Raw genomic sequence first — 13,997 nt, 5'->3', positions numbered from 1 at the left:
AGGGGAAATCTATTTGTCTCTAGGGTCTATTCAAATAGAAGACTAGAATAACCCAGGCGTCAGCCGCAGTGCAGCGCCGTAAATGAGCTTGGGCCAGGTGACTTGCTCAATGCCACACAGCGCAAATGTTTGTGATCGAACTCGGTACCTTTCGGGTACGAAGCAAAGACCGTACCGCTGAGCCACGCTGCCCCTAGAGAGTATAATATTGTTAATCTTGTCTTGTAATAAAGTCAAGATGTTTGAGCGTGACCATCAAATTATTGGGAGACAATGATGGAAAAATATAGAAAATTACCCAGCATGAAGAATAAAAAATAATGATTTTCTTTGTTTAGAACCAAGATGGCCGCCGTTGCCGGGCGGCGTGACATCAGACTACTGAATCCAATTGCCTAAAAATAAACTGTTCCATCTTGATAATATCGTGTATACAATGCTATTCCCCTGACAGATTTGTTACACGGAGGTGAATATCAACGATGCAGGTCAGAAACTGATTTACTCGGGATGTAAATCCAGGCAGGTAAAGAAGATTGGGTAGATAACGTGGTCGTTGTACATGCGACCTTGACCCTTTGGTGTCTGTAATGAAAGAGTTAGGTTGACCTTGATGATGATGATGATGATGATGATGATGATGATGATGATGATGATGATGATGATGATGATGATGATGATAATAATGATGATGATGATGATGATGATGATGATGATGATGATGATGATGATGATATGATGATGATGATGATGATGATGATGATGATGATGATGATGATGATGATGATGATAATAATGATGATAATAATAATGATGATGATGATGATGATGATGATGATGATGATGATAATGATGATGATGATGATGATGATGATGATGATGATGATGATGATGATAAAAATGATATTTATGATGATCATAAATAATAATGATAATAATAATTAAAAAATTAATAATAATGATAATAATAATATAATAATAATAATAATAATAATAATAATAATAATATAATAATAATAATAATAATAATAATAATAAAATAATAATAATAATAATAAAATAATTAATAATATTAATAATGAGATGATGATGATGATGATGATGATGATGATGATGATGATGATGATGATGATATGATGATGATGATGATGAGAGGATGATGATGATGATGATGATGATATTTTATGATGATCATAAATAATAATAATGATAATAATAATTAAAAAATTAATAAAAATGATAAATAATAATAATAATAATAATAATAATAATAATAATAAATAATAATAATAATATAATAATAATAATAATAATAATAATAATAATAATAATAATAATAATAATAATATATTAATAATAATGAATAGATGATGATGATGATGATGATGATGATGATGATGATGATGATGATAATAATTTAAAAAATTTTAAATGATAATAATAATAATAATAATAATAATAATAATAATAATAATAATAATAATAATAATAATAATAATAATAATAATAATAATAATAATAATAATATATCTTTATTATCCTCAAAAAGTGACAATTTGTCTTTTGGGTACACATTTTTAACAATACTATATATTGACATAGACCGTAGCCATCGTTAACTTATAGATAGTTCGAAGATGGCGTCACTCAGGTCTTTGTTATTGTTTTTTGCCATCCGTGTTTATGAGTAATGCTCACTGAACTGTATTAACCTGACTATAAACGTTCATGGTAACACACAGTTTAGTGTGTTGGTCCGTTATACTTCCGGATGGCAATTTTATGAGCTTCTGAGCCAAGCGCATACTATCTATAGCCTGACACTGACCAAAAAATGACGTCAAAATGCCAGTCTTTTGCCACAAAAGAAAACAAATCGTGAGTTGTATTCAATAGTTCAACCAATGGGACCACGTGTTTCCTTGAGCTCTACTAACGACAACTCACTAGACGCTACCACAAACCTAAAAAATGACGTCAAACTGCCAGTCCTAGAGGTTCTAGTGTTTGGCTATAATATGTTAACGATGGCTACGGTGTCAGGCTATAAGTTAACGATGGCTACGGTGTCAGGCTATAAGTTAACGATGGCTACGGTGTCAGGCTATAAGTTAACGATGGCTACGGTGTCAGGCTATAAGTTAATGATGGCTGTCACGCGATGTCTACGTGTCAGCTATAAGTTAACGATGGCTACGGTGTCAGGCTATAGTTAAATGCTAGGTTCAGGCTAAGTAACGATGGCTACGGTGTCAGGCTATAAAAGTTAACTATGGCTACGGTGTCAGGCTATAAGTTAACGATGGCTACGGTGTCAGGCTATAAGTTAACGATGGCTACGCATAGACAAACTCACAAATTTGATAACTAGTAACAGCGTAGTCATCGTCACTATCATCGGCATCAACAACACCATCATCGACATCAACAACACCATCATCGACATCAACAACACCATCATCATCATCAACAACACCATCATCGACATCAACAACACCATCATCGACATCAACAACACCATCATCATCATCTTTTCTTTCCTTGTTCAAACTCCACACGACGAAATCCCCCCAGGAGTGCGCCAGTCTCGGCCTCATCACCAGAAAGAAGAGAGACTACCAAGTGTGTGCATCCTGTTGTGAGACAAATTTCTGTAACACGGCAGTGTGTGGATTAGCACGTGAGTCAAAACCCCAAAAACAAACAACACACAACATTTATCTCCATGTAGGCTATAGATAGTTCGAAGATGACGTCACTCAGGTCTTTGTTATTGTTTTTTGCCATCCGCGTTTATGAGTAATGCTCACTGAACTGCACTAACCTGACAATAAACGTTCATGGATACACACAGTTTTGTGTGTTGGTCCGTTATACTTCCGGATGGCAATGTTATGAGCTTCTTAGCCAAGCGCACACTATCTATAGATTGAACGAAGATTGAACGTCACTCGGGTCTTTGTTTTCTGTTTGTTTGTTGTTTTTTTTTTTTTTTGTTTTTTTTTTTTTTTGTTTTTTTTTTATTTTGCCATCCGCGTTTATGAGTAATTCTCACTAAACTGTATTAACCAGACTATAAAAACGTTCATGGTTACACATAGTTTGTGTGTTGGTCCGTTATACTTCCGGATGGCAATGTTATGAGCTTCTTAGCCAAGCGCATACTATCTATAGCCTGACACTGACCAAAAAATGGCGTCAAAATGCAAGTCTTTTGCCACAAAAGAAAACAAATCGTGAGTTGTATTCAATAGATCAACCAATGGAATCACTTGTTTCCTTGTTGTGAACTTCTTAGCTTAGCGCACATGGTGAGAATTTTTGTTTTGCGTTTTGTTTTTTGTTAAGTTTGAAAGCCTAATGTCTCCTGAGCATTTTAATCTTTATTTGAAGCAAATCGGGTGATTTGTCATGAAGTAATGGTCAGATGTATGGGCTAGGGTGTAAAGCCGTAATTGGATTCAATAGTCAGTCACCCCCCCCCCCCCCCCCCCCCCCCCCCCCCCCGGCAACGGCGGCCATCTTGGTTCTAAACAAAAAAATCATTACTTTTTATTCTTCATGCTGGCTAGAACATTTCATATGCCTTGTGATCAGAATATGTAAAAGTCAAAACATGATCAAATTTATGGGTTTTTTCCCCTCTGGATACGCTTTTATACTCGCCGGAGAACGATTTCATACGACGCCCGCCATTGTTCCGATAGTTTAGAGCCAGTGTTACTAAGTTACCATGCGTCATTAGGAAGGAAGTGACGTTACGACTGTTGAAGAGTATTTACTGAGCAATAAGGATTAAATTTCTTACGCAATTAAAAAAATAAGAACGAAATACCTCCATTTTGACTCAAACCCGAGTGTAAGTAGGCCTACAAGTGGTAGTTACCCCCCCCCCCCTACCCGCCCCATCCTCTTCTTCCATAATAAGTAGTCCTTCAAAACAATTAAACCCATGGAGCCGGAGTTTATACCGGTATCTATAGCGTGAAACGGACAATAGACATTGCTTGTTACCTTTTGGAAAGGACGCCAGTTTATCGTAAATCACTTTCCAACAGATCTAACAGACCCAGCTAACCAAATTACTGCTGCGAGGATAGAAGAGGGTGAGAAAAAAAAATCTGGACATCACCTGGGATCGACCTCGGTCCCTTTACTTATGAAGCGAGTGCTCTACCAACTGTGACCCTTCGCTTCAAAACGGTATTAAGTCGGGTTGGTTGAGATGTTGAAAATTGAATTTAAAGCCAGAAATATCAGACTTGCGTTGAGTTTATAATACATGATTTATGGAGGAGAATGGCAACGATAATATAGGGTGCTGATGCCAACAATTTATATTTTTGACCAGTTTTAACATTAAATTCGGCTTTTAAGATACTGGTTCGTTCCGACATAATACCGTTTTCAGACGACGGGTCACAATTGAGCTATCGGAACAACCGTCTCCATACAAGTATAACAATTTTTTTTTTGATTGATTTTTTTTTTTTAATTTGGTGTCATAATTTTTCTGACTTTTCCTAGTAACAATAAAAAGTAACAAAATCTTGGCTATTAAGCTTAAATTCTGGCCAAGTAACTTCGCGGAGTTTGTGGATGTTGAACCCGTGACCTCAAGAAGTCGGGGAGAGAGAAGGCTCTAATAAGACTAAGGTTTGAAGCGATTTTTTTTACGGGGTCGTGGATAGCTCATACGGTAGAGTCACGATCTCCCCGGCTAGGCGGAGTTGTCGTACCAGTAAGGTCGCGGGTTCGCGAGAGAGAGAGAGAGAGAGAGAGAGAGAGAGAGAGAGAGAGAGAGAGAGAGAGAGAGAGAGAGAGAGAGAGATTGCGTAAACAAACGAAAGAAATATGAAAGGAAAAGAGAAATTGGACAAGTTAATTTCAAAGCCCCCCCCCCCCCAACCCCCCACCCCCGAGAAGTTTTTATTCTCTGTTATCCTCCGGCACTTTCGTACTCACTTCATTTCTGTCTTGTTGTAATTCCTAAATCGATACAATTTTTCGTGTCTGTTTCAGCCCCCTCCGGGACTTTGGAGTGCCTGAGTTGTGACAATGTCAACAGTTTGGATGAATGTGGGCTCACACAGCTATGTTCTATTAGCGAGGTAAGGATTTAACTCACTCAGCCCAGAAAAAGGTACTTATGTTGATAACAACAAGAGATGAAGTGAGTAGGAAAGTGCCAGAAGACAATAGAGAATAAAAAAATGTTCGCGGCGGTGATGGTAGTATCAAAGTTAATGTTTTTAGTATTTGCGTGTTAATGGTAGTTGAATTAAACTATCTATGTACATGCTAATTTTTTATACATTTTTTCCAATTTTGAAAAGTAGCAAATATCTCTAGGATTGAGTGAGTTAACTCTCTCCTTACCAGCCAATTTCAGGATTTTCCCAAATCACAAGCTTACCAGGCAGAAAAATTGATTTTTTAAAACTCAAACAATCTCTCTACAAAACAACTTTATGTTCTTATTAAGTAAACAAAGATTATTGTGATGTTCAAAATAAATCTGAATAAGAAAAAATGTATATTGTGTTATAACAAATGTGACGATTTTGATGTGGGTGGTAAGGGAGAGGGGTAAAAAAAAAGAAGATAAGATAAGAAAAGAAAGATGAAGAAGAAAAAAAGAGCTTGTCCACAGGCAATATCCACGTGACTTTACCGATATTCCATGTCGGACACGACGTTGGAGATCACGGTTCGCCAGCTCTCTCTCTCTCTCTCTCTCTCTCTCTCTCTCTCTCTCTCTCTCTCTCTCTCTCTCTCTCTCTCTCTCTCTCTCTCTCTCTCCTCTCATCTGCGAGTTTCGCACATTGATTTATGGGGCTTCCTACGTACGCTGCGACATTTCCAAGCCAGCTTGTCCTTCTTCGTCCTCGACCACGCTTGCCTTCTATCTTTCCCTTTGCAATGGTCTTCTGTAGTGATTCGTGCCTTCTGATGTGGCCGAAATATCGGGTTATCCTCTTTCTAATAGTTGAAATGATCGTTGTTGATGTTATTCCTAAAGTTTGGAGTACTTGATGATTTGTTTTCTTTTCCTTCCAGGATACCCTTGCAATTCTTCTATAGGTCCACATCTCAAATGCTCTGAGTTTCTTTTCTAGTGTCTTTGTGACGTGACTTAATGTGTCCAAAACGCTTTGCGATCGGTCCTAGAAAAAACGAGAGTTAGAGCTTTTATATAGAGCAATATCCATTAAATGTGCTCAAAGTCAAAGCGCTTTACAAAGGGTCTCTGACCAACAGCAACACGTAACAATTAGAACGAGACATAACGCCTGTTATGCGATATTACAATTTATTCCGAAAGAGACAACGCTGTTGACGGCCAGGTACTCATTTTACACCTGAGTACGGTGAGAGAATGTGAGTAAAGAGACTTTTCCAAGAACTCAACTATGCGCCGAGCGAGGCTCGAACCCAGGACCTTCCGCTGAGCCATGCGGTCCCATTTGCTGTTGGACAGGGACCCCCTGTAAAGCGCTTTAAGCATGTTTAGTGGATATTGCGCTATATATTATTATTATTTCTTTTATCATTACTATTATTACTACTACTACTATTATTATTATTATTATTATTATTATTTATTATTATTATTATTATTATTATTATTATTATTATTTATTATTATTATTATTATTATTATTATTATTATTAATTATTATATTATTATTATATTATTATTATTATTATATTATTATTATTATTATTATTATTATTATTATTATTATTATTATTATTATTATTATTATTTATTATTATTATATTATTATTATTATTATTATTATTATTATATTATTATTATTAGTTATTATTATTATTATTATTATTATTATTATTATTATTATTATTTATTATTATTATTAAATTTTTATTATTATTATTATATTATTATTATTATTATTATTATTTGTTATTATTATTATTATTATTATGATGATGATCGATATCAAATAATTTTTTTTTATTAAGGTCAATATCCCTATACCTGTTTATTGTCGTATTTAAAAGACGGAGATAATTCTAAATTGGCAAAGCAACGACAAACATTGGGTGTCTCCCATGCCTGAGGTTAAAAAGAAAAAAAGCTCCATTTTTTTTACATCATGTAATTTTCACTTTCAGCAATGCATGACGGAGTACCGGTACATCGGCAATGGACGAGCTGCATACCGCATGGGTTGTGAGTCGGCTGAGGTTAGTAGTAGGGACACGTTTGTAACCTTTTCCAGAATAACGACACCAGTAACACCAGGGGCCATTGTTTTATGGGACAGCGTGGCTCAGCGGTACGGTCTTCGGTTCGTACCCGAAAGGTACCGAGTTCGATTACTCGCTGCGCTGTGTGGCCTTGAGCAAGTCACCTCGCCCTAGCTCAATTTGCGGCGCTGCACTGCGGCTGACGCCTGGGTTATTCCAGTCTTCCCTTGGAATAGACCCTAGAGACAAATTTCCCCTATGGGATGAATAAAGGGAATTTTTTTCTTTTTAATGTTTTTAAGGGTTTTACGGCGCTTGCAACACATTTAGGTCATATCAGCGCCAGTAAAAAGGAAGAAAATGGGATAGTAAAAAGTTCTAGAATTACAATTAAAGCACCCAAGAAAAAGTAAGACAAAGGGGAAATGGTTCAAATAAGAAACAGGTTTAGATTCCAAAAGTACTCTATCAAAGTAATTCGTTTGAGATCACTAAAAGTCTCATCCAGACACAAGCACAGGTCCCCGCTAAGAGGAACACACTCAAATGTTTTACAAATCATATATAATATAAAGAAAGCATAATACAGTGCATAACAGAGAGATGATTTACAAGGAAAAAAAAATATCATCTCCCAAAACTAACTATACATTCGACTGTTTCCCTCTCAGCCAGGGCATCTGGCCAGGACCAGGATAAAACCAAGTAATCTCATTCCAAGACAAAGACAGAAAGCATGTTGGAAAACAGATATAAGGGGATAGAAGACACAATAAGTACCTCCCTGCCCACTATGGGAGGTCAGGAACCCCACCCAACCAGGGACCATTGTCATGAACGCGACTAGCGCTTAGACTCAGACTATCTCTGACTTAAGTCAACGACTTGAAAAAATCGGATTTCATGTGAGCTGACTACGCAAGTCCCGGACTAAAACCACGACACCTTCGGACTAAGTTTTGCCAAGTTTTAGTCATTTTCTGAGGCCGGACTTCATGCTTTCGTCTGAGACTAGTAATTAGGTGACGTCATAGCGTCAACAAGATAGCAGCTATTTTTAGATTGAGAGAGCTTCGATTCGGAAGGAAATTACGTCGATTACGAATGACAGAGGCAAAAAGTGTCCTGTCGCTAAATATGACCCTTCGTCTCGAAACGGTATTATGTCGGTGTGAATTGGACACCGAAAAGTGACTTTAGAATTAAATTGATAGTAAATACCAATTTTTGAGCTTTTGTATTGTGAGAAATTGTCTTCATTCTTTAACATAACAAATCGAAACAAACCCCACGTTTCATGTTTTTGTCAATAAATTCAATTTTTTGCACCCAAGTCATCCCAACATAATACCGTTTAGGGACGGTGGGTCACAAATTATATGCTTCAACAGTCGTAACGTCACTTCCCTCGTAATGACGCATGGTAACTTAGTAACTGGCTCTAAACTATCAGAACAATGGCGGACGCCCTTATGAAATGTTTATCCGACGAGCATAAAAGCGTATCTAGAGGGGAAAAAAACAAACATTGTTTTGACTTTTACACATTCTCATCACAAGACATATGAAAAGTTCTAGCCAGCATGAAGAATAGAAAGTACCAATTTTCTTTGTTTAGAACCGCGCTGCTCGCCGTTGCTGGGCGACGTGACATCAGACTATTGATTCCTATTCAAGAGAGAGTCAAAGACCAAAGGCCAGTCCACGTTCATGAAAACGGCCCCTGGTGTACGAGCTGCATATCGCATGGGTTGCGAGTCGGTTGAAATTAGTATGGATCGTGGATAGCTCATACGGTAGAGTCACGCTCTCCCCGGCAAGGCGGAGTTGTCGTACCAGTAAGGTCGCTGGTTCAAACCCCCATCACCGCCTCCAAATTGTTATTCTCTATTGTCTTCTGGCACTTTCCTACGTTGTTATGGACATGTTTGTAACCTTTTCCAGAATAATTACACTTCTGGAATTTAGAAATGCATGTATGTCTTTATTGCTTTTTTGTTGTTGTTGTTGACTGAAGAAGTACCTGGCCGTTAACAGCGTTGTCTCTGTCCGAAAAAATTGTAATATCGCCTAACAGGCGTCATGTCCTACGTGTTAAGTGGTGCTGTTGGCCAGGGACCCCTTGAAAAGCGCTTTGAGCACGTTTAGTGGATATTGCTCTTTACAAAAGCTCAAGTTTTTTCTTGATAATCAGAAGTCAGTTCCTTTCCATCAGAATGGATAATAAATTTGCATTGAGGAGCCTTGAAATCATTATATAGAATAGGAAAAAGCACCATTTTGCAGGGGAACGGGGGTTATGGGACAGCGTGGCTCAGCGGTATGGTCTTTGCTTCGTACCCAAAAGGTACCGAGTTCGAATACTATACCCGCTGCGTTGTATGGCCTTGAGCAAGTCACCTCGCCTTAGCTCAGTTTAAAACAGTACGGGGCTGCCTGAACCCGACGACGATCGTGAAAATACTAACGAAAGAGTGAAAATGGAGAGGCTTCGTATGGGAACAAAACAGACGATGGACGTTTCGGGTACAAACCCTTCGTCAGCACAACAGTACACAAATTAACGCGGAAAACAAATAAAATAAAATGCAAAAAAAAAATTGTATTTTATTTTATTTGTTTTCCACGTTAATTTGTGTATTGTTGTGCTGACGAAGGGTTTGTACCCGAAGCGTCCATCGTCTGTTTTGTTCCCATACGAAGCCTCTCCATTTTCACTCTTTCGGTAGTATTTTCACTTAGCTCAGTTTGCAGCGCTGCACTGCGGCTAACATCTGCGTTATTCCTTGGAATAATAAACCCTAATGAAAAATTTCCCTCTAAAGGATGAATAAAGGGAATTTTGTTTATAATTAATTTAGTATTTATTTGTATTTATTTCAGATTTGTAAACTTCGGGACCAATATGTGAAAAACTTTAGCCGAAGGGCGGAGCCAAATGGAATGGCTCATCCAATGAAATTACAGCTGGAGCAAGCGAGGGACTTGGCGCGTCACAACGGACCAATGGCGATCCGAGATACAGCAGACGTGAAAAGACAAATCACAGACGCGTACGCCATTTGTCTGTCGTGTTGTGACTACTCGTTCTGTAACATCATGGAAAACTGTCATTACAGTGAGTGACCGTTGTTTGTTTTTTGGGGGGTTTTTTTAAGGGTTTTACGGCGTTTGCAACACATTTAGGTTATATCGTGAATTGATTTTTACATCTCAAATAAACAATATGCACGAGGCATGTATCTCCACCGAAGTGGGCAGTTCGCGATTTACTAAGTACACATACCTAGATTTTGGTTGTCCGTAACACGAAACGTTTTATAGTAATTCAAAATTGTCACAAGAGAGCGAGTAAGCGGTGACTGCCGCTTATAGATAGAATGCGCTTGGCCGAGGAATTCACAACATTGCCATCCAGAAGTATAACGGACCAACACACAAACTCTGTGTAACCATGAACTTTTATGATCTGGATAATACAGTTTAGTGAGAACAACTCACAAACGCGGATGGCAAAAACAATAACAAAAGCCTGAGTGACGTCATCTGCATACTATCTATATACGCTGACAAACAGAATATGACGTCACAATCACAAACGGAACATCATGACAACAACTCACAACAGCCTCGATCGAGATACTACACACCAACACACAAACACACAACATAAAAAGGCATATTGTTCCCTACAGTTATATCAGCGCCAGTAAATAGGAAGAAAATGGGATAGTAAAAAGTTCTAGAATTACAATCAAAGAACACAAGAAAAGGTAAGACGACGGGGAATTGGTTCAAATAAGAAATTGGTGTAGATTCCAAGAGCACACTATCAAAGTACTTAGTTTGAGATCACCTAAAAGTCTCATCCAGATACGAACACAGGTCCCTACCAAGAGGAATACACTCAAATTTTAATTGAGATTTTGCGCCGAATTTGAATGTCGCTTTGTCTTAGCTTGTCATTCTCTTTATTTAAAAAATTGACCTTCTAACTAAACTTGGCAATATCTCAGTACAAACCTTTTCACCATCCGACTGATTACGGCATTCACTGTAACATATGTTGCGTACTGCTCCAACTTAAAATAAAAAAATCATAACTAGTTCAAATAGAAAGAACTGACATTAACATCGTAAGATAATAATAATAATAATAATAATAATAATAATAATAATAATAATAATAATAATAAATAATAATAATAATAATAATAATAATAATAAATAGAAGAAGAAGAAAAGAAGAAGAAGAAGAAGAAGAAGAAGAGAAGAAGAAGAAAAAGATAGATGATGATGATGAGAAGAAGAAAAGAAGAAGAAGAAGAAGAAAAGAAAAAGAAAGAAGAAGAAGAAGAAGAAGAAGAAGAAAGATAGATAGATGAATGATGATATGAGATGAAGAATGAAAAGAAGAAGAAGAAGAAGAAGAAGAAGAAGAAGAAGAAGAAGAAGAAAGAAGAAGAAGAAGAAGAAAAGAAGAAGAAGAAGAAAATAATACCAAATAATAAATAATAATAATAACATAATAATATAATAATAATAATAATAATAATAATAATAATAATAATAATAATAATAATAATAATAATAATAATAATAGGTATAGATTTATAGTGCGCCAAATATCCCTTCATCAGGAGGGCTCTGGGTACATAACATAGATTCAGCCCTAACACAGTACACGAACAACAACGCTAATTATACACATAATAATTTTTAAAAAAAGAAAGCCGGTCTGAATAAAAATGTCTTCAATCGACTCTTGAAATCCTCTAGTGAAGACGAAGAGCGTATCTCAAATTCATCATTGCCTTGGCATTCCATGAAGGAAAATAGATAATCCCTCAAACAAATGATGGATATCAACAGGAATCATCTTTTTTTGTCCAGGAATCATCTTTTTTGTCCAGGAATCATCCTTTTTTGTACAGGAATCATCCTTTTTTGTACAGGAATCATCCTTTTTTGTCCAGGAATCATCCTTCTTGTCCAGAATCATCCTTTTTGTCCAGAATCATCCTTTTTTGTACAGGAATCATCTTTTTTGTCCAGGAATCATCCTTTTTTGTACAGGAATCATCCTTTTTTGTACAGGAATCATCCTTTTTGTACAGGAATCATCCTTTTTTGTCCAGGAATCATCCTTTTTTGTACAGGAATCATCCTTTTTGTCCAGGAATCATCCTTTTTGTCCAAGAATCATCCTTTTTGTCCGAATCATCCTTTTGTCCAGAATATCCTTTTTGTACAGGAATCATCCTTTTTGTCCAGGAATCATCCTTTTTGTCCAAGAATCATCCTTTTTGTCCAGGAATCACCCGTTTTGTCCAAACGAATTAACCTTTACTACAGAAAAAAATAAATAAATAAATAAAAGACTCGCATTCACGCCCGCCCATCACTCTCACATGGTAATGGACTCCAACCAGCATCTAGGCAAAACAAAGTCGGTCACATTTCAGCTAAAGGGCAGGGAGCCACACAGAAAGTAACAACACATAAACGTGGACAGAAAAGATCCCAACAGCCGTTCCAGTAACCAGTTTTCTTTTATATTCTTCTTCACTTTGCTTTAAAAGTTTCGGTGGGTGGGGGGGGGGGGGGGGGGGGGGGGGGGGGGGTCTTTTTTTTCTTCTTTTTTTCCTTTCTTTCGGTGGGGAGGGGTAGGAAAGGCAGAGCTGCCAATCCTGGCCCATGACAATGTGTACAATGGAGAGCCAAAAAGAGTAAGATTTTGAAAAAAATGTGTATATTCATGTAAAAACGATAATCAACGCTAAATTTGATGATGGGCAATTAGACCATACTAGCAATATTATTATTGATATTTAAATTAATGAATTAACTTACTCTTTATATGACTACCACATTATCTTATTCATCTGTAGTGTTATTCATCCTGTTTTGTTGATAAAGGGGAAACCCAAAACGCCCATTTTATCTAAAATAAATGGAAGGTTACATTCAATTTCACATTGTTATTTATATCTTTATATACGACATGAATATTATCCATTTCCAGAATCCACTTATAAATCTGATACGACCCGCCCAGATAATACTATATTGAACTCCCTTTATGAATGTCCAGGGTCAACAAACTGATTAGACTATCTAAGCACACTTAAAAGAATGTATGATTGTTAAAATAATAACAAGTTGATAATGTAAATGTTGCTGATTGAAGCTGGAAGAAATAAATAACAATGTGAAATTGAATGTAAGCTTCAATGTAATTACAAAAAAAAATAAAGTGAACATTTCGGGTTTCCCCCCTTTATAAAAAAACAGGATGAATGAAACATTGCAGATGAATGAGATAATGTGTTAGTGGCGAGTGGTGTCACACTCCTGGGCAAGATGTGGATAATGAGAAAAAAAAATGGGTAAAAATACGCATTTTTTATGCAAGGTTGGCACCACTGAAAAGGTTTTAAAAAAGGGTTATTATGGCTGCTATTTTTTTTCTACATACTTATTTTTGTGTAGATTTAGCCTTCACTAATTTTCCTACGATTTTCTCTACAGAGCAAGAAGCCCCACCTTTCAATGCCGTGAGTGGCTGAGGTCGTGGCCATGAGTGGCTGAGGTCACCACCAATCTTATTCCCAGTCATTGTGTCCAACATTAACAGTAAATCTATCTTAAAATCTAACGGTGGAAAGAGAATTCACGAATAAAACATTTTGTAAATGGAACAGTCGTTTACTTCCGTATTTTTTAAATTATTTTTTTTAAGGGTTTTACGGCACTTGCAACACATTAAGGTCATATCA

At 36.7% G+C, this 13,997-nt stretch overlaps 1 protein-coding gene across 1 annotated transcript; it reads left to right on the top strand.

Moving 5' to 3' along the window:
• Nucleotides 1–454: 454 nt before the first annotated feature.
• Nucleotides 455–13,919, top strand: LOC144980324 (uncharacterized; the record flags this gene model as incomplete). Its single annotated transcript, XM_078927987.1, is given in 6 exon segments — nt 455–526; nt 2,575–2,680; nt 5,023–5,111; nt 7,144–7,215; nt 10,102–10,336; nt 13,750–13,919. Coding segments are annotated over 6 exon segments (612 nt in total), but the record flags the coding sequence as incomplete, so codon positions are not given.
• Nucleotides 13,920–13,997: the final 78 nt, after the last annotated feature.

The sequence above is a fragment of the Berghia stephanieae genome, chromosome 9 (assembly GCF_034508935.2).
Source record: "Berghia stephanieae isolate SIO BIC M18660-M18661 chromosome 9, UCSD_Bste_1.3, whole genome shotgun sequence".
Lineage (NCBI taxonomy): Eukaryota > Metazoa > Mollusca > Gastropoda > Nudibranchia > Aeolidiidae > Berghia > Berghia stephanieae.
This window is presented reverse-complemented; position numbering and strand designations above follow the sequence as displayed.